Consider the following 27,966-nt stretch of genomic DNA (forward strand, 5'->3'; position numbering starts at 1 on the left):
GCCACGGGGCTCGAGTTGTCCCTGCAGGAGCTTCCACCCACACCTCGGGAGCGAGGCCACCAGCGATGCCAGCCGTGCCAGCCTGCCTGCAGCAGCCAAACTCCGAGTTCAGGCCTGGAAAAAGAGAGTCGAGGTGCTCAAAAGCACAGCGGAGCCTCGCTGGGAGCGGCCACATCCCGGTGGGACATCCGTGGGGATGCTGGAGCAGATCCTGAGCTCATCCCGGCTGTTTGCACCTGCAGCTCCCAGAGAAGGGTCCGTGGTCGGTGGAATCCCACCCAGGAAACCCGTGGCTTCGAGGTCAGCCCGCAGGCAGAGCCCTCCCCCGCAGGGGATTGTGCTGGGCTGAGCCCCGAGCGCCGGCAAAGCGAAATCTCAGCTGTTTTTAGCACGGAACTGCCAGGAAAAGGGAAAGGCTCAGCAGGGCTGGGGGTGCTGGCGAAGCTCAGCAGCCTCAGAACTGCTCCTTGGCGTCATGGGGTGCGGACAGTCCCGGAAAGGACGAGGAACCAGCTGAGTGTTCTATCCCGAGGAGGGAATCCGCAGGGAGAAGAAACTGAGGGGGACTCACTGGGGTCTGCAGCTTCCTCCTGAGGGGCAGCTCCGATCCCTGCTCCCTGGGACAGGGACAGAGCCAGGGAACGGCTGGAGCTGGGCCAGGGAGGGTCAGGCTGGATTTTGGGAAAGGTTCTTCCCCCAGAGGGTGCCCAGGGAATGGGTACAGCCCCGAGGCTGCTCCAGGAGCGTTTGGATTTCAGACTGGATGATGCCTGTGGGTCCCTTCCCACTCAGGAGATTCCAGGATTCTCTGGTTCTTTCAGGGAGCTGCCCTGGATCCTTCCCTGGATCCTTCCCTGCTCTCTCCCTTCCATCCCCTTCACAGCTCACAAAATCCACCCTCAGCAAAAGCCACCCCCGGCACTGCCTTTGGAGTGGCCACGGCCACAAACTCGGTCCAAAAGCACAACAAAATTAAAAAAAAAAAAAAAAGGAAGTTTTTATTAAACAACAACAAATCCAGAAAAACACCCCCCCCCCCCCCCCCTTTCCCAGCCCCTGAGCCCACGGGGCTGCTCCTGTCCCACCCCCCACAGTTCCTGGGGGCCCCTACAGCCCCCCAGGACAGCGTGGCCGCTCCTGGCCAGCCCCAGCGTGTCCCCACAGTGTCCCAGGGCTCCATGGGCCCTCCCCGGGGTCGGGATGAGTGTCCTGGAGGTGCCTTGCGGGGCAGGAGCCACCTTGGGGTGTGCCAGGCTGGCCCAGGGAGGGCTCCAGGGGAGAGGGGGGCTGAGGGAGCCGCACCCAGCCCGCAGCCAGCCCGGCCTCCCACGCCACGGGCTCTCCATGGGGCTCGTGGTGGTCACTGCGGAGAAGGCGACAGAGGGTCAGCGGCCTGGGGGCGTGGTGCCCACCCTGGGCTGCAGAACTTTCACCCTGAGCACAAGGACCCTGGCCTGGTTCACTGGCCAGAGCGAGACCCCGACACCAACCCCGGTGCTGGCACGGCCCCTGGCTGGGAAAGCGCAATGCCCAGACGGGCACCGCTCCCCTCCCCGCGCCCCCAGAGCCCCCAGGGAAGCGTTTCCCCCGCTCAGATCCCCCACAAGTTCCTCTCCTCCTCCAGGGTCCGAGCTTCTCCCCCACCCCACAAGCCCCTCCGTGGCTCCTGCCCAGCCAGGCCGCCTGCCCCAGCCCTGCGGCCCCCTCAGGGCAGCTCTGGGGGCTCCCTGGCAGTGCCCGAGGCCAGGCTGGACGGGGCTTGGAGCACCCTGGGACAGGGGGAAGGTGTCCCTGCCTGTGGTGGGATGGGATGGGCTTCGAGGTCCCTTCCAACCCAGCCCATTCCAGGATTGTGTGACCTTTTCCAGTAAGGACGGGCCCTGCAGAGCTCAGGAACTGCCCTAAACCAGGCTGTAACCAAAATTCCTGCCCGTGGGAGCGAGACTGCAAGAAGGGAAAGAGGTTCCTGCTCCCAAGGGCTGGACTCGGAGCTCTTCTCGTGCCACCCTCGCCCCAAACTCACGGCCAGCTCCAGGCCTGGCACTGCGAACCTCCCCAGGGCACAGAGCTGTGAGCCAGCACCGCTCCCTGGCCGTGCCCACCCTGCAGGGGCCACCCCCCCAGTGTCCAGCCCCGTCCAGAGCAGTTTCTGGAGAGGACAAAGCCAGGTTTACTCCGTGCTCTCGCTTCCCAGCCGCACAGGCTCTGGATCCGCCTCCCCCTGCTCCCACTGGCACCGACCGCAGACCCCTGGGGCTCCCACCTCCCGTGGGCTGCCCGGGGAGGAACGGGAGGTGCCCACCCAAAGCGCAGCTCAGCTGCTCCGGGCACAGCCCCAGATTTAAATCCCAGCTTCCTGAGCAGGCACGGCAGGGCTGGAATTCCGATGGGAATTTGCTGCTGAGCACAGCAGCGCTGGAATTCCAAAGGGAATTTGCTGCCAAGCACAGGAGGGCTGGAATTCCGAAGGGAATTTGCTCCTGAGCACACCAAGGCTGGAATTCTGAAGGGAATTTCAGCTCTGGCTGCTGCTGAGCACAGCAGGGCTGGAATTCCGAAGGGAATTTGCTCCCGAGCACAGCGGGGCTGGAATTCCAAAGGGAATTTGCCCCTGAACACAGCAGGGCTGGAATTCAAAGGGAATTTCCTGCTGAGCACACCGGGCTGGGAATTCCGAAGGGAATTTGCTGCTGAGCACACCGGGGCTGGAATTCCAAAGGGAATTTGCTCCCGAGCACACCGAGGCTGGAATTCCAAAGGGAATTTCCTGCTGAGCACACCGGGGCTGGAATTCCGAAGGGAATTTGCTGCTGAACACAGCAGGGCTGGAATTCCAACGGGGATTTGCTGCTGAGCACACCGAGGCTGGAATTCCAACAGGAATTTGCTGCCGAGCACAGCAGGGCTGGAATTCCAAAGGGAATTTGCTCCTGAGCACACCGAGACTGGAATTACGAAGGGAATTTCATCTCCAGCCACCGCTGAGCACAGCAGGGCTGGAATTCCGAAGGGAATTTGCTCCCGAGCACACCGAGGCTGGAATTCCGACGGGAATTTGCTGCCGAGGCTGGAATTCCGACGGGAATTTCACCTCCGGCCGCTGCCGAGCAGAGCGGGGCCGAAGCCCCGGGGCTGTTTGGGCCGTTCCACGCTCCAGGGAGCCCGGCCGGCTCCGGTTCCGTAGCCCCGCTGCTGTCAGGGCTACGAGCAGGGACAAAGCCTCGCAGCTGCCCCCGTGGTTTCCTGGGGGTGCAGCTTCCAGTTTGTGCTTCTGAAGCACAACCAAAGCCCCGCCTCGGCCACGCAAAGCTCAGCCCCGCAGGGAGAGTCGCGATCCCGCATCCAGCTCCAAACCGCCCGCAGCAATGAACCCGCTCCCGAACCCCTTCCGCCCTGGAGCCCGTCCGTGCCAAGCTCCCTCCCTCCTGCTGGGTGCTCCGAGGGTCTCACAGGTGCCAGGGACAGCGAGGGAAGCACAGCAGCTCTGAGGGGTGGCTGAAGAGCACCGAAGCTGCCTCCGACACGGAATTTCAGCCCTACACAAATGACTGGCCCCAGGTGGGACCTGAGGGGCACCAGCTCAGAGTTCCCAGCTCTGCACTGAGCTCTGAGCTCAGTGACTGGAAGAAAGTCGAGGGAAGAAGGATGTGGATGCTCCCAAATCCTGAGATTTAGCCAGGATTCTGCATCTGAGGCAGCACGGGTCACATCAAGGATTTATGGCTGCTGCTGTCAGTCCTCACCCAACTCCCATCCAGAGGCTTCTCCAGCAGCAGGATAATGCATCCCTAAATATATTCCAGCACCTCCACAGCTCGAGCCAGCCCAGCAAAGCTACAGAGCCTCCCTGCCCTCGGAATGAGACACGTCTGAGGTCTCTCCCAAGGTAAATCATTCTGGGATCCCGTGAGGATGCAAAGGGAAGATGGCTCTGCCTGTCCACCAGAGCTCACCCTGCCCAGGGCCCGCTGAGTGGGAGCAGAAGTGGGAACATCCCGTGGGAGAGGGGAAAAAGCCACAACAAAGCAACCCTGCCGAGCTGGAGTGATCCCAGCACCTCAGTGCCAGCCCTAAATCCCTGCTGGGAACTGGAACTGGTCACCAGTGGGAACTGGAGCTGGTCCCCCAGTGGGAACTGGAGCTGGTCCCCCAGTGGGAACTGGAGCTGGTCCCAAGGGGGAACTGGAGCTAGAGCTGATTCCTGCTGGGAAATGAACTGGAGCTGATCCCAAAGGGGGAACTGAACTGGAACTAATCCCAAGGGTGAAGTGATCCCTGCTGGAAACTGGAGCTGATGCCCCAGTGGGAACTGGAGCTGATCCCAAGGGGGAACTGGAGCCGATCCCAGGGGAATGCTGAGCTGATCCCTGCTGGGAACTGGAGCTGATCCCTGCTGGGAACTGGAGCTGATCCTGCAGTAATTTTACCCCTTTTGCCCCAGGATTTGGGGACGAGAGGTCCATGCTGCAGTGCCCAAACCCACACTGTGCCCACAACAAAAATCCCCTCTCCGACCTGGCAGCCACACCAAGATTCCTGGGAGCAGGAAGGCAGCCAGGATCCTTGGGACAGCACCTGGAATGTGCTGGGAGCCCAAAGATTGAGCTTTTCCTCCTGTCAGTGATCCACCTCCCCCAGGAATCTGTGTCCAGCAGACCCAGCCCTGGAGCTGTGGTTCCACAGCACGGGGTGAGTGAGAGAGCAGGACTGGGGAGCTGCACAAGGAAACAGCGCAGGAACCGGGCAGCTCTGAGGGAAAAGAGGGCAGAATTCCCAACATCCGCAGGGCCTGGCCTCACAGCAGGGCACGGAGAGGCAGGAGCAGCATTTCCCAGAGGAACAGCTCCAGGCAGCACGGCCAAGCCACCCTCCTGAGGGAGCAGAGAGACTCCACAGCTTCCCTCCTCCCACCACGATCCGTTCCTGCCAGGAAAACCTGGAGCTGCAGCGACAATTCCCACGTGGATGTCAGTTCTCCAAGCCTAGCTGGAGATTCCCTCGGCGCAGCACCAGTGTGGGAAGGTTTAGATGGGATGTTGGGAAGGAATTCTTCCCTGTGAGGGTGAGGAGAGGCTGGGATGGAGTTCCCAGAGGAGCTGTGGCTGCCCCAACCCTGGAAGTGTCCAGGCCGGACATTGGGGCTTGGAGCACCCTGGGACAGTGGAAGGTGTCCCTGCCCATGGCACTGGATGGGGATTTAAGGCCCTTCCAACCCAAACCATTCCACAATATCAAAGCCACTCAAACCTAAAGTGACACAACAACAACAAACACCCCGGGTTTTGTCACCCCCCCTTCACAACCCCGAGGTGGGACAGGGACACCTCCCCAACACAGCCACACACCTGTGAGGGCCAGGAGCAGCCCAGGCGAGCAGCCACGGCCACATTCCCATGGCAAAGGTGTCCCCATTACCTGCGGGCCCTGTGTCTGCTCCTCCGGCTGGGGCTGCGCCGTCCCCAGCGCCGCCTGGCTCAGGGTGCCCACGCGGCCGGGCTGGCCCCGCAGCGTCACCGTGATGGTCGTCGGGGCCTTCAGGCCTGCAGAGCCCACGGAAAAATGTCCCTGAGACACAGGGGATGGTGCAGGCCACCTCCAAACCGGGCTGCAGCTTCCCCTCTGTCTTGGGGTGATTTTATGATGTGTATCCCATATCGCTGCCCTATGCCCAGAAATTAATTCTTGCGCCTTTCTGTGCCTCTAAACTGAGCCTGAGAGGGGGAAGGAAAAAAACGGAGCAAAACTTTTGCAAAGCAGTTGGCAGCTTGTTCAAGGTCACACACGGAGAGCAATTTGTTTCCCTGCTGTGGCAGGGGAGGGAGGAAGCACCTGGCTTGCTGAGCCCAGAACAGATTTTTGGCCAGTGATTCAGCTGCTTTGTTCTCCGGAGAGAGACTGAGAGTTGAATTTTTCCTTCCCTGGAATTTCGGATTTTTCCCCTTTTCTACTGGACTGCTTGATTGCTTCAATATCAGAGCACATCAGGAAGACTTTCCACCAGGCACAGAAGGCCTGGCCCTGGCCCAAGCCCCAGCTCCGAGGAGAACAAAGGGAGGACTTTAACATTTTCTCAGGTTTTTCCTCCACAGCGAAAGATTTTATTATTTAGCATTATTTTCCTTTCCCGTGTGTTTGTTAAATAAATAGCTTTATCTCCTTCACTTTCCCTCGAGGAAAATTTATTTTTTCCTGAACCTGGTGGGGGAGGGGTGGTCGTGCCTTCTCTCAGAGGATATATTTCTAAATTTGGCCAAACCAGAACACCCTCAGAGGGGGCTGCTCGGGAACCACCAGCCCAGAGAGCAGGAGAAGCGTTGGGAACGTTGCAGGCACCGGCAGCACCTCCCTGCCCTCCCTCCCGCTCACCTGCAGCCTGGTTGGAGATCTGGGCCAGCCCTGGGAGGCTGCTGGCCAGCTTGGCCAGCCCCCCGTTGGTCAGCAGCTGGTGGATGGCCGTGGGCTTGCCGCTGGCCGAGGCCCCCAGGGACAGGGAGGTGGCCACGGGGATGGTGCGGACGATGGCGCCGGTGTCCGTGGTGATGGCACCCAGGCTCTGCAGGGCCGTGGGCGCCTTCACGGCCGAGCTCTGCAAGGACAGACACAAGCCCTGAGCTCCTGGGAGGACAGGACAGGCCGGGATGGCCACTCTCCCTCTCCAGCCAGAGGCCTTGTGGAGTTCCACGCTTCTCCCTGGCCTGCACGGGCAGGGCTGAGTCCCTGAGTGGATTTGTCCCTCCCGGCCTGCACATCTCATTTGAGCCTGAAACTCTGACTGGGACAAAATGACCTCCCTGAGGTCACTGGGGGGACGGGGAGCGCTGCCTGAGAGGTGCCAGGTGGGGTTTTCCCAGGATTTCCCAGGGGATGATCGCTGATCCCTCTCATCTGTTCTCGAACTCAGCCGTTTGTGGGTGGCTGCACAGGAACAACTTCTCCCAGAGCCCCTTCCAGGCCTCAGCTCACTTCAGAGCACGCTGAGTGCCCACCCCTCCTCTCTTCTGGTCCAGAGGGTCTATCCAGGCTCCCAAAACGTCCCCTCCCACCCAGCCAGCTCCCCTGTGGGATGTCCAAAGGCTGCTCACCTGCACAGGTGAGGCGGCAGCAGCCACGCTGGCAGGGAGGCTCGAGGACTTGGTGCCGATGTCCTGCAGGCTGAAGCTCAGCCCCTGGAGCAGGCTGCTGGCAGAGGCTGCTCCTGAAACACCCAGAGAAGAGGAAAGTCAGGCTGGGAGGATTCACCAGCACCAACCTGTGGGTCTGCGGCAGGGCTGTGAAGCTGCTCTGCAATGAGCAGCACCCCGAGGTCACTGGGGATCCTCCCACAGCACGTTTTATGGGATCATGGACTGTCCCAAGTGGGAAGGGACCCACTGGGATCACTGATCCAACCCCTGGCCCTGCACAGACACCCCAAAATCCCACCCTGGGCATCCCTGGTTGTCCAAATGCTCCTGGAGCAGCCTCGAGGCCGTGCCCATTCCCTGAGCAGTGCCCAGCACCCTCTGGGGGAAGAACCTTTCCCAAAATCCACCCAAAACCCCCCTGGCACGGGGACATTTCCCTGCTGCAGCTACAGAGGGGTGACCTGTGCGACAGAGGAGGCCTCGTTGCACACAAATGGCACCGTTCCCACGCCACCTGCTGCACCCTAAGCCACAAACCCCACCTCGAGAGCCTCCCCCCAACCCCGTGAGCCTGGCTGACCTTCTCCTCCCCTGCCGAGGGCAGGGCGGGTACCTGGGAGGGCAGGGGCGGGCTGGGCCTGCAGGCCGTGGGTGCTGCTGGCCACCAGCCGGCTCTGCAGGGCGTGGAAGGCGCTGGGGGCCGAGCTGCTGGGGATCCCGGCCGGAGCGGGGCTCAGCGAGGCCTCTGCTGCTGCTGAGCTCAGCCTAAGAGGGAAGGGAGAGGCCCCAGTGAGGGGTGAAACTGCCCAGGGCAGGCAGGGACAGCTTTGGCAGCCAGCTGGCACTGCCCAGACCAACCCGGGCTCGGGGAGGAGGGAGCTGAGCTACAGAACCCGAAGCAGGGGAATCACAGGAGTGGGAAGGTTGGGAAAAGCTTTAAAGATCATCAATTCCAAGAGAAGATTCCCTGTGTGCAGGGGCAGCAGCCAAGATGAGAATTACTTCAGGGAAAAGCCATGGTTTTCCAAACTGGAAGAGTTGTGTGCACCTCCTGGGGGTCACCCTGCACCAGAGGCACCGACCCTGCAGGGCCACTGCGCTCCCTGTTTAACTTGCCCTGTTTAAAACCCGCTTTCTACCTAAAAACAGCTCTTCATCCTCTCCTCTCCCAGATCCTGGAGTGGTTTGGGTTGGAAGGGGCCTTAAAGCCCATCCACCATGGGCAGGGACACCTCCCACTGTCCCAGGCTGCTCCAAGCCTTGTCCAACACTTCCAGGGATCCAGGGACAGCCACAGCTGCTCTGGGAATGGGATCAGCCAGAGCCCAGCTCCCCAAAGCTGGGATTAAATTAGGAAATAAAAAAGGTCTCAACATGGGATTCATTCCCCAGCAGAAATCCCTGTGGGCAGCTCATGCCCTTCACGAGCTGCTTTGAGGCTTTTTTCCCCCCCGTCTTTGCAATAAAAACGTTGGACTGGCAGAGGGAACGGAATGAAGGGAAGCATTGAACACGGAATTTCTGCCAAAATCCCCACAGAGAGAAGCAAACCTGAGTTTGGGAAAGCACACTAGACGTGACCCACAGCCCCAATCCTTCCACTCCTGCCACCCCCAGGCTCGATTCCCAGCTGGCACAGAGTTTCCAGGAGCCCCCAGTCTCCCTCACACCAGAAAACTCCAGTGGGAAGCAAAACAAAGCTCCACGTACAGGGATCTCCCCGTGGCAGCCTTTGCCTGGCAAATAACCCCCAAAAGATTCCCAAATCCCCACTCACTTGGGGGAGGAGAGCAGCCCCGAGAGCTCCTTGGCGCTGGACACGGACTGGCCGACGGGCAGCGGCTTCCCGGAGACAACTGCAAAACAAGAAGGAGAATCCTCAGTTCCTGTCCCCCACAAATCCTCTGGGATTCCTCGGGGATCTCCCTTTCTCCGAGTACCCACAGGCACAGCCAGGGGCTCATCCAGCTCCCAGAGCATCTTCTCCAGGAATCCCAGCCCGAGGCACCGCGCTGGACACCGGGAGATCAAAATCCAGTTATAAAACACTCGTGGAATGAGGGCAGCCAAGAGCGAAGGCATCGCCTTCCAAAACCCTTGGGGAACGTCAGGCCCTCGCCACCAAAGGCAAACCTCTCTCCTAAAAGGTTGTCTCCAACTAATCCCCCTCCTGTTCCATGCCTGCCTCGATGGATTTCGGGGATCTGGGTGATTTTGTAAGGATTCTTTAATTCAAGACACTTTACAAAATACACAGGGATGCGACGAGTCACGGAATTTGTTTATTGCAGCATTTGGGGATACAACTGCATTCCTCTCCCGTGCATTCCTCCTGCTCACACCCGGCAAAGAGGGAATTCTTGTTTGGGTTCATGTTTACTTCTGCCATTCATTTCCTTTCTGTGAAAAGAAGTTTGGAAAAATTAAAAATAAAAAAAAAATTTAAAAAAAAAAAAAAAAAAAAAGATTCCGGAAACCCAGAGGTTTTCAAAGCTGCCAGAAGATCAGGTGAAACCTTCCAAAGGGATGTGGATTTGTGTCTTTTCACAGCTCAGAGCTGTTCAGCTGGCAGAGAGGTGCTTGGAAAGGAGCAGAGCTTTGAAAACCTCGGATTTCCCAGCGGAACGGAGCCGCTGACTTTTGATTCCACGACCAGAGACTGCTTTGTGGAGCTGTGGCACGAGGAAGGACTGCTCCAGACAAGGCAACATCCCCAGGGACACGGGGCACAGCCGTGAGGGCTTCTGGCCTCTCTTGCAGAGGCTCAGGGGAAGCAGACGGAGCACATCAGCTCTTCTTGGGCACGGCGGCTTCTCCGGGATGCAGAGGCGCGATGGGAGCCGGGATTTGTTTGGATGTGCATCCAAAGTGTGCTGTGCCACACTCCAGGCCCCAGGGGGGGGATCAGCAGAGCCGGCAGCTCCGCTGCATCGGGGGTTTTGAGCGCACAAAACTCTTCCAGAGGGAGGAACTTCGCTGCGATCCCTCAAAGCAGCAGCGGGAGGAGCGGAACACGGAGCAAGGGGTCCGGCAGGACCAGCATCCTGCTCCCAGCAGCAGCTCGGGGCCTCCAGGGAGGTGTGGGACCAGAGGGAGGTGCAGGATCCACCTCCCAGCTCCAGGCCGCGGCCGAGTGTTGCGCAGGAGCGTGGGATTCCAAGCGCCGTGGAAAACAGGCTCCCGCCAAGACCCGCCCGGGCACTCACAGCCGCAGCTGCCACCTTTTCCCTGCAGCTAAATCCTCCAGAAACGAGGGAGGGGTAACCAAGAACCGAGGGAGGGGTAACCAAGAACCGCAGCAACAAAGAACCGCAGCTCCCTCCCCGCCCCACAGCAGCGCCCTCGGGGCTGGGTGACAGCAGCTGAGCAGTCCCAACTCACTTTCTGCCTGGGTGCTGAGGGCTGCTCCGGTGCCCACGGCCGCAGCATCTCCGTGGGAGACAATGGTCACCTTGATTTTGGCTCGTTTGGAGGCTTTGGCGCACTGGGTCGGGCTGGGGGTCTGGTGCCTCTTCAGCTGCACACGCACATCCTCTCTGTCAGCCCCGTCCGAGTGCTCTGAGGACACTGGAACTGGGGGACACAGAAGGAGGAAGGAGCTTTTTGAGCACCCAGGGCGGCTCCGCGTGCCGGGAGGGGAACATGCCCATGCACACGTCCACAGCTCCCTCCATGCCAGCCTTCCCAGCTCCCATGCACTGGAACCCACGCTGCTCCTCTCCTGCACTGACCCCTGCCTGTCCTGTGCTGCCATCCCGGGAATTGGCTCGAGCTGCTCCCAGGCCACGGCAGGATGGGGTGGAAGGGCTGCCCTGCCCCTGCAGCGAAGGGAAACGGCTGCGGGCAGCGATGCCACGGCTTCACGGGGGTGTTTTCATCTCCAAATCCTGGCCTCAAGGCCCCTCCAGCAGCCCTGATCTCCAGGGGAGGGGATAAGTGTGGACTTGCAGGCACAGAAGATCAGCTCAGCCCAGCTGCTGCTCTGACACGGAGCCAGAGCATCCCCCAGCAGCCCTCCCGGAGCTGGGCAGGTTCTCAGAGGCACCAAGCCAAGCAGAAGAGGTGCTGCAGCGAAGCCAAGCCCCCCAAAACCCCACACTGCAAAGGACTGGGGCAGAAACACCACAAACCAAGCAATCTCCTCCACAGCAGACTTTGATCTGTCACCTCCACTCCATCCTGCCTCAAGCACAAGCTCCCCAAGGCCAGGGCGATCCTCCCAAAAAGCACAGAGGAGCCACAAGTGCAGCCCAGGGACACGGCCACGAGCTGCCACATCCTGCCCATCCACACAGCCGCCACCACTGGGGTACAATGCCCAAAGCCCAGCCTGAAACGCTGAGAATTCCCTCTTTCCAGAGGGTCCTGGGCATCAGAGCCACGTCTTCAACAGCCCAGAAGCCAAGATGCCCCTCCCTCCTTTACTGACAAACACCCGGACCCAGACACAGGGTATAAACCAATAAATGTGTGTATGCACCTATTTCCATGCCGTGTATCACCCACACACCTTGAGCCACGGGAGGGCAGGACCAGCCTGCAGCCAAATCCCCACATTTCAGGCGACCCCGAGCATTTTGGGGCCGCTCCGCTCCCCAGGGCAGTGCCAAGCTCGCTGCGCCGTCGCCTCGTGCAGCATTGCCGTGTTTGCCCCCAGCTCCCAACATGCGCCATCCAAACCATCCAGGAGAGCCCTGCTGGCCCCACAGCCCCCAGCCCAGGGCCAGCAGCCAAGCAGGAGAGCGAGTGGCACATGCACAGGCACCGGGTAAAGCAGTGACCCAGCTGGGTCCCTCTGTGTCCCCTCCTGTTCCTGCCCGGGTAAGGGCACAGGGAGCCGTGCCAGGCAGGGCTGGCTGCGTGTTCCCAAGGAATAGCCCATTCCCAAACCAGAGGCTCCACCCAGCTTCCTATCTGACACCTGAGGCAGCCAAGGCGGCGCTCTAATGAACCCAGAGCTCTTAATTAGCTCTTGCTGCTCTGAGCAGGCAGGCCAGGCTGGGGCCAGGCTCTCCACATCCAGCAGGGAAACATCCACTGGAGATTCCTCCCCCTGCCCTCATGGCACAGGGGAAGGCTCACAGCGAGGCTCCAGGGGGCAGGGGATGCTTAAACCAAGCTCAAGAGGAAAAGAAACCTTTAAAGCACCAGCTCGGGGCAGAGCCTGGCTCAGGAGTTGGTTGTGGAGTTAAAGGCAGAACATTCAGGGTGCTCAGGGCAGCGCCCAGCCCTGGGGACAGCCCGAGGGAGAAGTGAGACCGACAGCTCAAGTGACAACCCTGCAGCCTCCCAAAGCCTTGGATTTCCACGTTCGTCCCTCTGCTGACCCCAGATCCACGCAGGGATCACAAAACACATCTCTGGACAGCCTGGACCTCACCCTCCATCCCCAGCCCTCGGAGCACGGCACGCTCAGTCACCTCTGGGTGCTCACACTGGCACCCCTGTTGTGTCCCCTGGTCCAGACAGCGTCCCTGTCCCTGATCCAGCAGCGCCTTCACACCCCTCTGTCCCTGATCCATCCCTGCCTTCCCAAAGCCATCCCTGATCCATCACTGCCCTCCGGCCCTGATCCATCACTGCCCTCCCAAACCCATCCCTGATCCATCCCTGCCCTCTGGCCCTGATCCATCCCTGCCTTCCCAAAGCCATCCCCGATCCATCCCTGCCCTCCCAAAACTCTGCCCCTGACCCACCCCTGCCTTCCCAAAGCTCTGTGCCTGATCCATCACTGCCTTCCCAAACCCATCCCTGATCCATCCCTGCCTTCCCAAAGCTGTCCCTGATCCATCCCTGCCTTCCCAAACCCATCCCTGATCCATCCCTGCCTTCCCAAAGCTCTGTCCCTGATCCATCCCTGCCTTCCCAAACCCATCCCTGATCCATCCCTGCCTTCCCAAACCCATCCCTGATCCATCCCTGCCTTCCCAAACCCATCCCTGATCCATCCCTGCCTTCCCAAAGCTCTGTCCCTGATCCATCCCTGCCTTCCCAAACCCATCCCTGATCCATCCCTGCCTTCCCAAAGCTCTGTCCCTGATCCATCCCTGATCCATCCCTGCCTTCCCAAAGCTCTGTCCCTGATCCATCCCTGCCTTCCCAAACCCATCCCTGATCCATCACTGCCCTCTGGCCCTGATCCATCCCTGCCTTCCCAAAGCCATCCCCGATCCATCCCTGCCCTCTGGCCCTGATCCATCCCTGCCTTCCCAAAACTCTGCCCCTGACCCACCCCTGCCTTCCCAAAGCTCTGTGCCTGATCCATCCCTGCCTTCCCAAAGCCATCCCTGCCTTCCCAAAGCTCTGTCCCTGATCCATCACTGCCTTCCCAAACCCATCCCTGATCCATCCCTGCCTTCCCAAAGCTCTGTCCCTGATCCATCCCTGCCTTCCCAAAGCTCTGTCCCTGATCCATCACTGCCTTCCCAAACCCATCCCTGCCTTCCCAAAGCTCTGTGCCCAATCCATCCCCGCCTTCCCAAACCCATCCCTGATCCATCACTGCCTTCCCAAACCCATCCCTGATCCATCCCTGCCTTCCCAAAGCTCTGTCCCTGATCCATCCCTGCCTTCCCAAAGCTCTGTCCCTGATCCATCACTGCCTTCCCAAAGCTCTGTCCCTGATCCATCCCTGCCTTCCCAAAGCTCTGTCCCTGATCCATCACTGCCTTCCCAAACCCATCCCTGCCTTCCCAAAGCTCTGTCCCTGACCCATCACTGCCTTCCCAAACCCATCCCTGATCCATCCCTGCCTTCCCAAAGCTCTGTGCCCAATCCATCCCCGCCTTCCCAAACCCATCCCTGATCCATCCCTGCCTTCCCAAACCCATCCCTGATCCATCCCTGCCTTCCCAAAGCTCTGTCCCTGATCCATCCCTGCCTTCCCAAAGCTCTGTCCCTGCTCCATCACCATTTTCCCAAGGCCATCCCTCTGTCCCTGACCTCTCTGTTCTTCCCTAATCCCTCGGGCTGGGCAGTGCTGCTGTGTGTCCACCCCTGGCTGTCCCTCGTCCCTGTCCCACGTGTCAGGGACGCTCCACCAGCACCCCAGCTCTGTCACACCCCCTGCTCACCCCCAGCACAGGAAAGGGTTAAACCCACGTCCACCAAGCTTTAGTCCATCAGAGCCAACCAGACTCCAGCATTTTACCACTGGGAGCAGGGAAGAGCTCAGGAAAAGTCTGAGTGGGCCCTCGGCTTCAGTTCCAACCACAGCAAAGAGAAAGCACCGAGCAGGGGACAAGGGGACACGTCGGGCCACAGCCCCAAACCAGCGCAAGGGAAGAGGAGGATGATGGAAGAAGGCAGCAGAGACAGAGAGAAGGAAGGAGACAGGGAGAGAGACAGCAAGAAGTGAGGAGATACTCACCAAAGAGACATGAAGAGGTGCCAGGAGGAAGAGCTTTCCTCACCAGCATGTTTTGTTTCAGAAAAGCAGCGAACTGAGCTGAAATGAATCAGAGAGAATTACAGTATCACAGCCCGAATCTGCAGGGGGACAGGGGCTCTGGGGACACCGCTGGGACCCCCAGCTGGACACCTGGGAGCAGGCAGAGCTCCGGACACGACTGATCCAGCCACGGGGAACAACGGAGACGCGGCAACCTCCTGTGCTCCGACACAGCAAGGGGCACATTCCCACCAAAGAGCCCTCTCCAGCCACCAGGAAAGGTGGCCCGGGGAGGAGAGCAGGGCTGAGCTGTGCCAAGAGGCTGAGAGCAGCTGGCAGACGTGAGCCAGCACCTCCCCGAGCAGCTCTGGCCAGGAATGCTGTCAACAAACCCAGGCAGCGGGACACAGCTCCACCACAGAGCCTCCTCCTTGCCTCCCTCAGCTAGAGCAGCACAGGAACACAACCCTTCAGTCCATGGTGGAGGAAATGAGGCAGATCCAAGCTCCAGCTTCCCCCTGGAGTCCATCCCCGAGGCAGGATGGATGTGGAGGGTCACTGCTGCAGGTGGCAGCCAGCAACCTGTCCAGCTCCGTCCTGAGCACAGCAAGGAGAGAAGGGAGGATGGAGAACCATCCCCTGAGTGCTGCTGGAATTTGCCAGAAGTGATCCTCAGCCACAAAAGCATTCCCTGCACTCCCAGAGTTCACCACCAGACTGAAGGTTTCTAACCAGCCTCTGACAGGACACGAGACCCCACAGCTCGAGCTGGTTTCTTATCCACAGCAGGTTTTCCACAGGCCACTTGCTGCGAGATGGTTCTGAAATCCCCCAAATCCTGCAGTTTCCACCTCAATTCAACAGCCTCAACCATCTCCTGAGCACCTTCGGTGTCTCCCCAGGTAGCCCTGAAGGAGACACCAGAGTGAGGTCTCCCAAAAGGATCAGAGCGTGGCTACAGCAGGGTTTGGTCAGCCACAGAGAAAATCCTTCCCACTCCCAGCAGCAGCAAGGCTCCACAAGCTACAGAAACACCGTTTCCAACCTAATTCCAACCCTCCAAGGCCGTGACAGGGGGCTGAGCCGTGGAGAAAGCTGCCACAGGGAGCTCGGAATTCAACACAGGACTCGGAAGATAAAAACCTACACAGCTCCAGACAGAGAAAGAGCAAAATTCCAGCTGCTTGGCAGGGTGGGAAAGCTGCAGGGAATTACCTTGTGCCTGCTTGTGGGTCAGGACCGTGTCTGGCCTCGGCACCTGCCTCTTCAGCAGCTGCGTGGGGCCCACCTGGCTGGGCTTGGGCAGGGACAGGGCGGCCACCTTGGTCTTGGGGCTGGATGTGGGGCTGCTGGACACGCTGGACAGGTCCTGCTGGGAGAGAGGGACAGTTCAGCCCCACGTGTGCCCGAGGCAGCCCTGGCCATGAGCACCAGGCCTTTGGCTGGAGGTTCATTTCCCTCACCATGGGATTTTTAAGGCTGGAAAAGACCTTTGAGATCATCAAGTCCCATTGTCAACAGCACGGTCACCCCTGTCCCCAAGGGCCACATCCACCCGTGTTTTGAAGGCTCCCAGGGTCGGTGACCCCACCAGCCTGCTCCAAAGCCTTACAATGAAACAATTTCTCCTAATCTCTCATCTCAACCTCCCCTGAGGCCACATCCCCTTCGGTATCCTCTCCCCTCCCTCACCACAGCTCTCCCCACAGATTCCAGCGCCACAAAAGCCTCTCCTTCCACAAGCCCAAGCCGGAATCACCCCGGGAAGAGCTCCCACCTCGGAGCCCGAGGGCGAGGCTGGCACTTTGGCTGCAGGGGAGGCGGGTCTGCTGCTCCTCTCGGGCAGCTCAAAGGACAGATCCCTCCTGCTGGAATCTCGGGGCTTCTTCTTCTTCTCAGCGTCCAGGTCGCGGGGCTCGGAGCCCGAGTGGCTCTCGGCTCGGGTCAGCACTCCCGTCAGGAAGTCGGCGATCTCATCCTGGGAATTTTTGGGATAAAGAGTGGGACTCAGAGCTGGGCAGGTCTCTGAACGAAGGAGCCCCGCAGCCTGAAGCAAAGAAATGAAGCATTCCCAGGGGGATACAGGGATAAGGCTCTGCTGGGGTTGGATATTCCGCAGAAAATCCCTAAAGCCTCACAGACAGAGCTTGGATTTCTCAGCGAAGCTCACAAATCACTGACTTAGGACATGCAGGGGAAAAAAACCACAATGGTTTCCCCTAAAATGTGTCGGGACACTCAGGAAAGTGCTCCTTGTTTAAGGTGCACCCCCAGGAATCCCACAGCTCTGCTCCTTCCGAATCCCCGTCAGGAGAAGATTCCCTTCAATCCTGTGGGCACCGAGACATTCCAGCAGAGGTTCCTCCTCCTTTTGGAGGTGCAAAGTTCCTGTGCTCACCTGGATGCACCTGTCCACCATGCTCTGGGTCAGCCCTTCTGACTTCTTTTTGGCTTTGCTTATCCTAAAGGAAAGAAAAAAACAACCAAACCAGGTGGAAATCACCATTTTCCACAGAAATGTTCCCGTCATTCTTCACCTATTGAGGGGGAAGATCCTTTCTGGGACTTCCCAAAGCATTTTTCAAAGGCAATCTGATATTTCAGAGCTCTGTCTTCACACTCAGCGTCAGAGTTTTGAGTTTCTCTCTTTCCTGTGCTTTACTGATTTTCCCTACTCGAGATCCCTGACTCCTGTGATGCTCCAAAATCTCCTCTGGGCTGCTGGGTCTGGCCCTAAATCAGGCCCAATCCCATACAGGGTTTTCCTACAGTTATTGTCAACACAGACAAATCTGGGGAATTTTCATGCAGTTCCCACCTAATCCCAGCACCAAATTTGGGGGATTTTCGTGCAGTTCCCACCTGATCCCAGCACCAAATTTGGGGATTTTCATGCAGTTCCCACATGATCCCAGCACCAAATTTGGGGAATTTCATGCAGCTCCTATCTAATCCCAGCACCAAATTTGGGGGATTTTCGTGCAGTTCCCACCTGATCCCAGCACCAAATCTGGGGGATTTTCGTGCAGTTCCCACCTAATCCCAGCACCAAATCTGGGGGATTTTCGTGCAGTTCCCATCTGATCCCAGCACCAAATTTGGGGAATTTTCATGCAGTTCCCACCTGATCCCAGCACCAAATTTGGGGGATTTTCATGCAGTTCCCACCTGATCCCAGCACCAAATTTGGGGGATTTTCATGCAGTTCCCATCTGATCCCAGCACCAAATTTGGGGATTTTCATGCAGTTCCCATCTGATCCCAGCACCAAATCTGGGGGATTTTCGTGCAGTTCCCACCTAATCCCAGCACCAAATCTGGGGGATTTTCGTGCAGTTCCCACCTAATCCCAGCACCAAATCTGGGGGATTTTCGTGCAGTTCCCATCTGATCCCAGCACCAAATTTGGGGAATTTTCATGCAGTTCCCACCTGATCCCAGCACCAAATTTGGAGGATTTTCGTGCAGTTCCCACCTGATCCCAGCACCAAATTTGGAGGATTTTCGTGCAGTTCCCACCTAATCCCAGCACCAAATCTGAGGGATTTTCGTGCAGTTCCCACCTAATCCCAGCACCAAATCTGGGGGATTTTCGTGCAGTTCCCACCTGATCCCAGCACCAAATTTGGGGGATTTTCATGCAGTTCCCATCTGATCCCAGCACCAAATCTGGGGATTTTCATGCAGTTCCCACCTGATCCCAGCACCAAATTTGGGGAATTTTCATGCAGTTCCCATCTGATCCCAGCACCAAATTTGGGGATTTTCATGCAGTTCCCACCTGAACCCAGCACCAAATTTGGGGATTTTCATGCAGTTCCCACCTGATCCCAGCACCAAATTTGGGGAATTTTCATGCAGTTCCCACCTGATCCCAGCACCAAATTTGGGGATTTTCATGCAGTTCCCACATGATCCCAGCACCAAATTTGGGGATTTTCATGCAGTTCCCACATGATCCCAGCACCAAATTTGGGGGATTTTCATGCAGTTCCCACATGATCCCAGCACCAAATTTGGAGGATTTTCGTGCAGTTCCCACCTGATCCCAGCACCAAATCTGGGGGATTTTCGTGCAGTTCCCACCTGATCCCAGCACCAAATTTGGGGGATTTTCATGCAGTTCCCATCTGATCCCAGCACCAAATTTGGGGATTTTCATGCAGTTCCCACATGATCCCAGCACCAAATTTGGGGATTTTCATGCAGTTCCCACATGATCCCAGCACCAAATTTGGGGGATTTTCATGCAGTTCTCACCTATTCCCAGCACCAAATTTGGGGGATTTTCATGCAGTTCCCACCTGATCCCAGCACCAAATTTGGGGGATTTTCATGCAGTTCCCATCTGATCCCAGCACCAAATTTGGGGATTTTCATGCAGTTCCCACCTAATCCCAGCACCAAATTTGGGGGATTTTCGTGCAGTTCTCATCTAATCCCAGCACCAAATTTGGGGGATTTTCATGCAGTTCCCACATGATCCCAGCACCAAATTTGGGGATTTTCATACAGTTCCCACATGATCCCAGCACCAAATTTGGGGGATTTTCATGCAGTTCTCACCTATTCCCAGCACCAAATTTGGGGGATTTTCATGCAGTTCCCATCTGATCCCAGCACCAAATTTGGGGGATTTTCATGCAGTTCCCATCTGATCCCAGCACCAAATTTGGGGATTTTCATGCAGTTCCCACCTGATCCCAGCACCAAATTTGGGGGATTTTCGTGCAGTTCCCACCTAATCCCAGCACCAAATTCGGTGCTGATGTCCCCAGCACGCTCAGACGCTGCCCAGAATTCCCAGGAACAGAGCCTCCACCCCACCTGAGGTTGTCATCTGCTCCTCCCACCACCACCATGCTGTTATCCGCTCGGATCTTCTCCCGGAAATCCTCCATGGCTTCGATGTTGCACTGCAGGGAGTTCTGCCCGATCACGAAGAGCACCGGGGTCTTCATCTCCAGGAGGGGGTCATCCACATCCTGTTGGGAGCAAGGGGGTGGAAGTCTGGGAGGGCTGAGCTGGGATGGCACCGGAATCCCGGGATGAGGCTGAGGAAGCAGCGACAGCGACGCTTCCAGGGGGGAGTCCCAGTGGGATGCACTGGGGGCAGAGGGAAGCTCTGCTTGAGCTGCTGCCTGCTCCAGGAAATGCCTTTCAGGGGGAATTCCCTTGGGATGAGCAGCTTCTGACAGTGACTGTGGCCATCATCATTCCCTATCCAGTCACACACGGCTCATAATGGAGCGTTCTGGGCTCCGTGGAAATGACACGGATTACAGGGAGCCAGGATAGGGATAACGGAGCCAGGACATGGATTAGGAGGGAGCCAGGCCATGGATAGGGAGGGAGCCAGGCCATGGATAAGGAGGGAGCCAGGCCGTGGATAAGGAGGGAGCCAGGCCGTGGATAAGGAGGGAGCCAGGCCATGGATAAGAGAGCCAGGCCATGGATAAGGAGGGAGCCAGGCCATGGATAAGGAGGGAGCCAGGCCATGGATAAGGAGGGAGCCAGGCCATGGATAAGGAGGGAGCCAGGCCATGGATAAGGAGGGAGCCAGGCCATGGATAAGGAGGGAGCCAGGCCATGGATAAGAGAGCCAGGCCATGGATAAGGAGGGAGCCAGGCCATGGATAAGGAGGGAGCCAGGCCATGGATAAGGAGGGAGCCAGGCCATGGATAAGGAGGGAGCCAGGCCATGGATAAGGAGGGAGCCAGGCCATGGATAAGGAGGGAGCCAGGCCATGGATAAGAGAGCCAGGCCATGGATAAGGAGGGAGCCAGGCCATGGATAAGGAGGGAGCCAGGCCATGGATAAGGAGGGAGCCAGGCCATGGATAACAGAGCTGGGCCATGGATAAGGAGGGAGCCAGGCCGTGGATAAGGAGGGAGCCAGGCCATGGATAACAGAGCTGGGCCATGGATAAGGAGGGAGCCAGGCCATGGATAAGGAGGGAGCCAGGCCATGGATAAGGATGGAGCCAGGCCATGGATAAGAGAGCCAGGCCATGGATAAGGAGGGAGCCAGGCCATGGATAAGGAGGGAGCCAGGCCATGGATAAGGAGGGAGCCAGGCCGTGGATAAGGAGGGAGCCAGGCCGTGGATAAGGAGGGAGCCAGGCCATGGATAAGGAGGGAGCCAGGCCATGGATAAGGAGGGAGCCAGGCCGTGGATAAGGAGGGAGCCAGGCCATGGATAAGGAGGGAGCCAGGCCGTGGATAAGGAGGGAGCCAGGCCGTGGATAAGGAGGGAGCCAGGCCATGGATAAGGAGGGAGCCAGGCCATGGATAAGGAGGGAGCCAGGCCATGGATAAGGATGGAGCCAGGCCATGGATAAGAGAGCCAGGCCATGGATAAGGAGGGAGCCAGGCCATGGATAAGGAGGGAGCCAGGCCATGGATAAGGAGGGAGCCAGGCCATGGATAAGGAGGGAGCCAGGCCATGGATAAGAGAGCCAGGCCATGGATAAGGAGGGAGCCAGGCCATGGATAAGGAGGGAGCCAGGCCATGGATAAGGAGGGAGCCAGGCCATGGATAACAGAGCTGGGCCATGGATAATGGAGCCAGGCCACAGATAAGGATGGAGCCAGGCCACAGATAAGGATGGAGCCAGGCCATGGATAACAGAGCCAGGTCATGGATAACAGAGCCAGGTCATGGATAAGGAGGGAGCCAGGCCATGGATAAGGAGGGAGCCAGGCCATGGATAACAGAGCCAGGCCATGGATAAGGAGGGAGCCAGGGCATGGATAAGGAGGGAGTCAGGCCATGGATAACAGAGCCGGGCCATGGATAAGGAGGAGCCAGGACACGGATAACAGAGCTGGGCCATGGATAACAGAGAGCCAGGCCATGGATAAGGATGGAGCCAGGCCATGGATAACAGAGCCAGGTCATGGATAACAGAGCCAGGTCATGGATAAGGAGGGAGCCAGGCCATGGATAAGGAGGGAGCCAGGCCATGGATAACAGAGCCAGGCCATGGATAAGGAGGGAGCCAGGGCATGGATAAGGAGGGAGCCAGGCCATGGATAACAGAGCCGGGCCATGGATAAGGAGGAGCCAGGACACGGATAACAGAGCTGGGCCATGGATAACAGAGCCAGGCCATGGATAAGGATGGAGCCAGGCCATGGATAACAGAGCCAGGTCATGGATAACAGAGCCAGGTCATGGATAAGGAGGGAGCCAGGCCATGGATAAGGAGGGAGCCAGGCCATGGATAAGGAGGGAGCCAGGCCATGGATAAGGAGGGAGCCAGGCCATGGATAACAGAGCCAGGTCATGGATAAGGAGGGAGCCAGGCCATGGATAAGGAGGGAGCCAGGCCGTGGATAAGGAGGGAGCCAGGCCGTGGATAAGGAGGGAGCCAGGCCGTGGATAAGGAGGGAGCCAGGCCGTGGATAAGGAGGGAGCCAGGCCGTGGATAAGGAGGGAGCCAGGCCATGGATAAGGAGGGAGCCAGGCCGTGGATAAGGAGGGAGCCAGGCCGTGGATAAGGAGGGAGCCAGGACACGGAAAACAGAGCCAGGCCATGGATAACAGAACCAGACCATGGATAAGGAGGAACCAGGACACGGATAACAGAGCCAGGACACGGATAACAGAGCCAGGACACGGATAAGGAGGGAGCCAGGCCATGGATAAGGAGGATCCAGGCTACGGATAACAGGGAGCCAGGCCATGGATAAGGAGGGAGCCAGGACATGGATGATGAGGATCCAGGCTACGGATAACGAGGGAGCCAGGACATGGATAACAGAACCAGGCCATGGATAACAGAACCAGGCCATGGATAACAGAGCCAGGACATGGATAAGGAGGGAGCCAGGCCATGGATAAGGAGGATCCAGGCTACGGATAACAGGGAGCCAGGCCATGGATAACAGAGCCAGGCCATGGATAAGGAGGGAGCCAAGACATGGATAATAAGGATCCAGGCTACAGATAACAGGGAGCCAGGACACGGATAACACGGATTCAGGCCCCCAGGAAGGTCCTCTGACAGCAACACCTCCTCCAAACTGAAATCACACACACATTCCCCCAAAACATCAGCCAGCTATCTCTGGACTCCCAGGAACGATCCCACAAAACAATCCAGGGAGGTTTAAAGACGAGCAGAGTTCTTTAAGCGGCTCCATCTGACCCTTACCCCTCTGGGGCCGTCCACGGTGAGCAGCGGGAAGCCGAGGCACACGACAGCAGTGACATACTCCATCACTGAAACCTGGGCAGGGAGACAGCAGTCAGCACTCCCAGAGCCCAGCACACCCCGGGAACGAAGGCTGCTCTGCCAGGCACAGAAACACCTTAATAGCAACACCTGGGTGATTAAAAAGCATTAAATGACCCAAACTGCAAAGGGCCCACGCCCACAGAGGTCAAAGGCGGGCCTTGGAGCGAGCACAGGGACAGAGAGAACCCCGGCAGTCACTCGAATCCAGCTCTGCTGGGTAAGGAGAATCACAGAGCCCTGGAATGGTTTGGGCTGGGAAGGACCTTAAACCCCATCCCATTCCAGCCCTGCCACGGGCAGGGACACCTCCCACTGTCCCAGGCTGCTCCAAGCCACATCCAGCCTGGCCTTGGGCACTTCCAGCGATGGAGCAGCCACGGCTACTCTGGGAATTCCATCTCAGCCCCTCTCCACCCTCACAGCCAGGAATTCCTTCCCAATATTCCACCCAAATCTCCCCTTTCCCAGTGGGAAGCCATTCCCTGGGTCCTGTCTCTGAATCCCTTGTCCCCAGTCCCTCTCCAGCTCTCCTGGAGCCCCTTCAGGCCCTGCAAGGGGCTCTGAGCTCTCCCTGGAGCCTTCCCTTCTCCAGGTGAACACCCCCAGCTCTCCCAGCCCAGCTCCAGCCCCGGGAGCATTTCCACGGCTCCCTCTGGACCTGCTCCAACAGCTCCACACCCTCCCTGTGCTCCCCTGAGGAGGCAGAGGAGTGGGGCACTCACGTGACAGGCCACCAGGGCACCCGTGTTCCACCCGATCAGGATGATCTGCTTGTGAGAGAAGTGGTTGTGGATCTGGGGGAGACAAAACAAAGCCACGGCTGGAGAATCGGGACACGCAATGGGACGGTGCCCTGAGGCGGCACAGCCTCTCTGGGCACGGGGCAGGGTTTGAGGGGCACAAAGGGCCCTGCTGCTGTCCCTCACCTCGGCCACCTTGCCCCTGACGGCGCCGATCATGTGCTCCAGGCACTGCAGCACGCCCACCCCGCTGCCGTTGTTCAGCAGGGACGTGGCGATGGGAATGACCTGCGTGGGAAAGGGAACATCGGGAATAACCGGCACTGCTGCGGGTGTTGGGAACAGCTGGCACTGCTGGGGGCAACAACCGGCACTGCTGCAGGTGTTGGGAACAGCTGGCACTGCTGGGGGCAACAACCAGCACTGCTAGGGGTGTTGGGAACAGCCAGCACTGCTGAGGGTGTTGGGAACAACAGCACTGCTGAGAGCATGGGGAACAGCCGGCACTGCTGAGGGCAACAGCCGGCACTGCTGAGGGTGTTGGGAACAGCCGGCACTGCTGAGGGCATGGGGAACAACCGGCACTGCTGGGGGTGCTGGGAACAGCCGGCACTGCTGGGGGTGTTGGGAACAGCCGGCACTGCTGAGGGTGTTGGGAACAGCCGGCACTGCTGGGGGCAACAACCGGCACTGCTGGGGGTGTTGGGAACAGCCGGCACTGCTGAGGGCATGGGCAACAACCGGCACTGCTGAGGGCATGGGCAACAACCGGCACTGCTGAGGGTGTTGGGAACAGCCGGCACTGCTGAGGGCAACAGCCGGCACTGCTGAGGGCGTTGGGAACAGCCGGCACTGCTGAGGGCATGGGGAACAGCCGGCACTGCTGAGGGCATGGGGAACAGCCGGCACTGCTGAGGGCAACAGCCGGCACTGCTGAGGGCAACAACCGGCACTGCTGAGGGCGTTGGGAACAGCCGGCACTGCTGAGGGCATGGGGAACAGCCGGCACTGCTGGGGGTGTTGGGAACAGCCGGCACTGCTGAGGGTGTTGGGAACAGCCGGCACTGCTGGGGGCAACAACCGGCACTGCTGGGGGTGTTGGGAACAGCTCACAGAGCCAGCCCCACACACCTGAGCCAACCCCTCAGAGCCAGCCCCTCAGAGCCAGCCCCACACACCTTTCCCAGCCCCACACACCTTTCCCAGCCCCACACACCTTTCCCAGCCCCACACACCTTTCCCAGCCCCACACACCTTTCCCAGCCCCTCAGAGCCAGCCCCACACACCTTTCCCAGCCCCACAGAGCCAGCCCCACACACCTTTCCCAGCCCCACACACCTTTCCCAGCCCCACAGAGCCAGCCCCACACACCTTTCCCAGGCAGGAGAGCTGGGACTGCCAGAAGCGGTGCCGTCGGGACGTGGGGAACATGGAGTTGGCGGGGCCGGAGGAAGCTATGAGGATCAGGGGGGAACCGGGCAATTTGCTCTGCAAAGTTCAACAGGAGCCGTGTCAGGAACAGCAGTTCCCCTGGGAAAGGCCTCCGTGCCCCACAAGGAAGAGGGAGGGATCTTGTCCTCGTTAATTGATTGTTTCCCCAAGCCAAAGCTCCCTCAGGATACCCAGCAGAACGTGTCCAACAGAAGGGACTCTCCCTTCTTTCCATGGGGCAGCTCCGATCCCTGCTCCCTGGGACAGGGACAGACCCAGGGAATGGCTGGAGCTGGGCCAGGGAGGGTCAGGCTGGATTTTGGGAAAGGTTCTTCCCCCAGAGGGTGCCGGGCACGGCCCCGAGGCTGCTCCAGGAGCGTTTGGACAGCGCTGCCAGGGATGCCCAGGGTGGGATGATTTTGGGGTGTCAGTGCAGGGCCAGGGGTTGGGTCAGGAATCTCTGTGGGTCCCTCCCATTCACGGAGCAACTCTAAAGCAGGGGGAGAAGAGCTCAGGGAGAGGACAGAGGCAGAGCAGGGGAAGACCTAAGCTGACACGGGACTGTCACTCCCCACAAGCCCCCAGAGGCACTCACTGGTTTATTATGGGACAGGACACCCACTGCTGGGTCCCAGGGTCTCTTGAGCAGCAGGGACAGCGCCTCTGCCCCTGCTGCTCCCGTCTTGGCCGTGGAGGAGAGCAGCATCCTGTCGATCAGCGTGGGGATCTGCAAGCAGAGGCCAGGGGGCACTGAGAAAACGCACCCAAAACAGGGGATAACAATTCCAGCCTCTTCCCTGTGCCAGCTGTGTGAAGGGAGAACGTCACCTGTGACAGCCAAGTCTGCCACTGCTTTTATCACCTTTCCTTTCAGGGTCTGCAGGGCGTCCAGGTACGCAGCCAGCACGGGCAGGCTCAGGGTCTCCACCAGCGTCGTGTGAAGCCACTGGATGAGTTTGGTGTCCCAGTTCACGCTGGCCAGAGCCTGGCGCACCCTGCGGGCACATTTATCCACCGCGATCCTCCTCAGCACGGGCTCGTTGCACGCCTGGAAACCGGGAATTTCCAAATAACAGTTCAGGGGAGGATCGAGCACGGCAGCACAGCCCCATCCACAGGGAAGTGAGGACAAAGCCATCTGGAGTGAGGACATTTGTCCGAGACGGATGAGGCTGAAGGGAGCCCTCACAGCAATCCAAAACTTCCAAGGGGAAGTTCTGATCCCTGCTCTGTGTGAGGGACAGCACCTAGGGAACGGCTGGAGCTGGGCCAGGGAGGGTCAGGCTGGATTTTGGGAAAGGTTCTTCCCCCAGAGGGTGCCGGGCACTGCTCCGAGGCTGCTCCAGGAGCGTTTGGACAGCGCTGCCAGGGATGCCCAGGGTGGGATTTTGGGGTGTCTGTGCAGGGCCAGGGGCTGGATTAATCATCCTGATGGGTCCTTCCAGCTCAGGATATTCCACAAAAATCACAGCTCAGAGAAGCTCAGAGCTGCCTGTTCCTTAAGGTTACACAACCCAAGGGCCAACGTTTCCCTCCTGACCGCCCCGTGTTTCCCGGGAAGGACGGACAGCAGCCCCTCTCACCCCTTCGTTGGCCAGGCGAGCCAGCCTGTCCGACTGCAGCGCTTTGTGGATCTTGTTGAACAGCTTGTTCTGGGCCATGGTCCAGCCCGTCCTGTGGGGACAGACACAGAGGGGTCACCCACAAAACAACCAAACCATTCCTGGCTGCATCAAGGCCTGGAGCGTTCCACAGGCTGGAGTTCATGCACATCCTTGCTTCCCCTGAGGTTGGAATACGGCTGAACTGAGGATCCACGTGGAACCCAACAACTCCCCGGATCTCCCCCTGTGCTGGCCCTGCTGGGGCACCCCCCATGCTGGGGTCAGTTCTGGCCCCTCAGGACAAGAAGGACACTGAAGGGCTGGAGCGTGTCCAGGGCAGGGAATGGAGCTGGGAAGGGGCTGGAGCCCCAGGAGCGGCTGAGGGAGCTGGGAAAGGGGCTCAGCCTGGGGAAGAGGGGGATCGGGGGGACCCTGTGGCTCTGCACAAGTCCCTGACAGGAGCGGGCAGCCAGTCTGGAATTCCCAGTCTGGAATTCCCGTTCGCTGGCGTTCCCATCCCACCTGTGGATGTGCTGCTCCCAGCCCAGATTCTCAGACTGGATTCCCACTCCCTGGCATTCCCAGCCTGGATTCCCATTCCCTGGCACTCTCAGCCCATTCCCAGCCCACCTGTTGATGTGCTCCTCCCAGCCTGGATTCCCTTTCTCTGGCATTTCCAGCCCACATTCCCATTCCCTGGCATTCCCAACCTGGATTCCCTTTCTCTGGCTTTCCCAGTCTGGATTCCTGCTCCCTGGCATTCCCATCCCACCTGCTGATGTGCTCCTCCCAGCCTGGATTCCCTTTCTCTGGCATTTCCAGCCCACATTCCCATTCCCTGGCATTCCCAACCTGGATTCCCTTTCTCTGGCATTCCCAGTCTGGATTCCCATTCCTTGGCATTCCCATCCCACCTGCTGATGTGCTCCTCCCAGCCTGGATTCCCTTTCTCTGGCACTCCCAGCCCGGATTCCCTTTCCCTGGCATTCCCATCCCACCTGTTGACGTGCTCCTCCCAGTCGTCGGGCGGCGGGGGCGCGTCAGCGTCGGTGCGGGCGAACATCACGTGCCGCTCGCACTCGTTCATCACGCTCCGAGCCTTCTGGTTGTCGTAGAGTGGCACCGGCGTGGGCGTCACCGTCTCCACGTCGATGGGGACATCGGCCTCCCTGCCACCGACACGGGGTGTCACAGCGAGGATGGGAGGTTTGGGGGATCCAGGGGATTTGGTCGATCCCACCCGACTGAGCTGGGCCAGGGAAGGGTCAGGCTGGATTTTGGGAAAGGTTCTTCCCTCAGAGGGTGCTGGGCACTGCCCAGGCTGCCCAGGGAATGGGCACGGCCCCGAGGCTGCTCCAGGAGCGTTTGGACAGCGCTGCCAGGGATGCACAGGGCGATGTTGACCCAGGGGCCTGGGTACTCCTGGGCCATGA

The 27,966-nt window shown here is 59.0% G+C and overlaps 1 protein-coding gene across 7 annotated transcripts in view; it reads right to left on the reverse strand.

Moving 5' to 3' along the window:
• KANSL3 (KAT8 regulatory NSL complex subunit 3) overlaps positions 1-27,966 on the reverse strand; it is a 42,222-nt gene that overhangs the window by 13,085 nt on the left and 1,171 nt on the right. Inside the window, exons 2-21 of one of the 7 annotated variants that reach the window (XM_048290136.1) lie at positions 27,532-27,702; positions 26,513-26,603; positions 25,792-25,977; positions 25,525-25,656; positions 24,870-24,986; positions 23,684-23,785; positions 23,480-23,551; positions 22,674-22,748; positions 19,342-19,499; positions 16,913-16,976; positions 16,292-16,492; positions 15,730-15,883; positions 14,494-14,571; positions 10,506-10,697; positions 8,902-8,980; positions 7,738-7,889; positions 7,083-7,195; positions 6,367-6,586; positions 5,346-5,540; positions 735-1,363 (exon numbers count right to left, since the gene is read on the reverse strand). In XM_048290136.1, coding sequence (XP_048146093.1) covers positions 1,002-1,363; positions 5,346-5,540; positions 6,367-6,586; positions 7,083-7,195; positions 7,738-7,889; positions 8,902-8,980; positions 10,506-10,697; positions 14,494-14,571; positions 15,730-15,883; positions 16,292-16,492; positions 16,913-16,976; positions 19,342-19,499; positions 22,674-22,748; positions 23,480-23,551; positions 23,684-23,785; positions 24,870-24,986; positions 25,525-25,656; positions 25,792-25,977; positions 26,513-26,603; positions 27,532-27,702 — 2,914 coding nt within the window. In that variant the 3' untranslated portion in view covers positions 735-1,001. Of the gene's footprint in view, positions 1-734; positions 1,364-5,153; positions 5,541-6,366; positions 6,587-7,082; positions 7,196-7,737; positions 7,890-8,901; positions 8,981-10,505; positions 10,698-14,493; positions 14,572-15,729; positions 15,884-16,291; positions 16,493-16,912; positions 16,977-19,341; positions 19,500-22,673; positions 22,749-23,479; positions 23,552-23,683; positions 23,786-24,869; positions 24,987-25,524; positions 25,657-25,757; positions 25,978-26,512; positions 26,604-27,531; positions 27,703-27,966 lie in introns of those variants that run through there. The other 6 variants (XM_048290141.1, XM_048290140.1, XM_048290137.1 and 3 more) reach the window with 6 other exon arrangements.

Source organism: Corvus hawaiiensis, chromosome 36 (genome assembly GCF_020740725.1).
Source record: "Corvus hawaiiensis isolate bCorHaw1 chromosome 36, bCorHaw1.pri.cur, whole genome shotgun sequence".
NCBI lineage: Eukaryota > Metazoa > Chordata > Aves > Passeriformes > Corvidae > Corvus > Corvus hawaiiensis.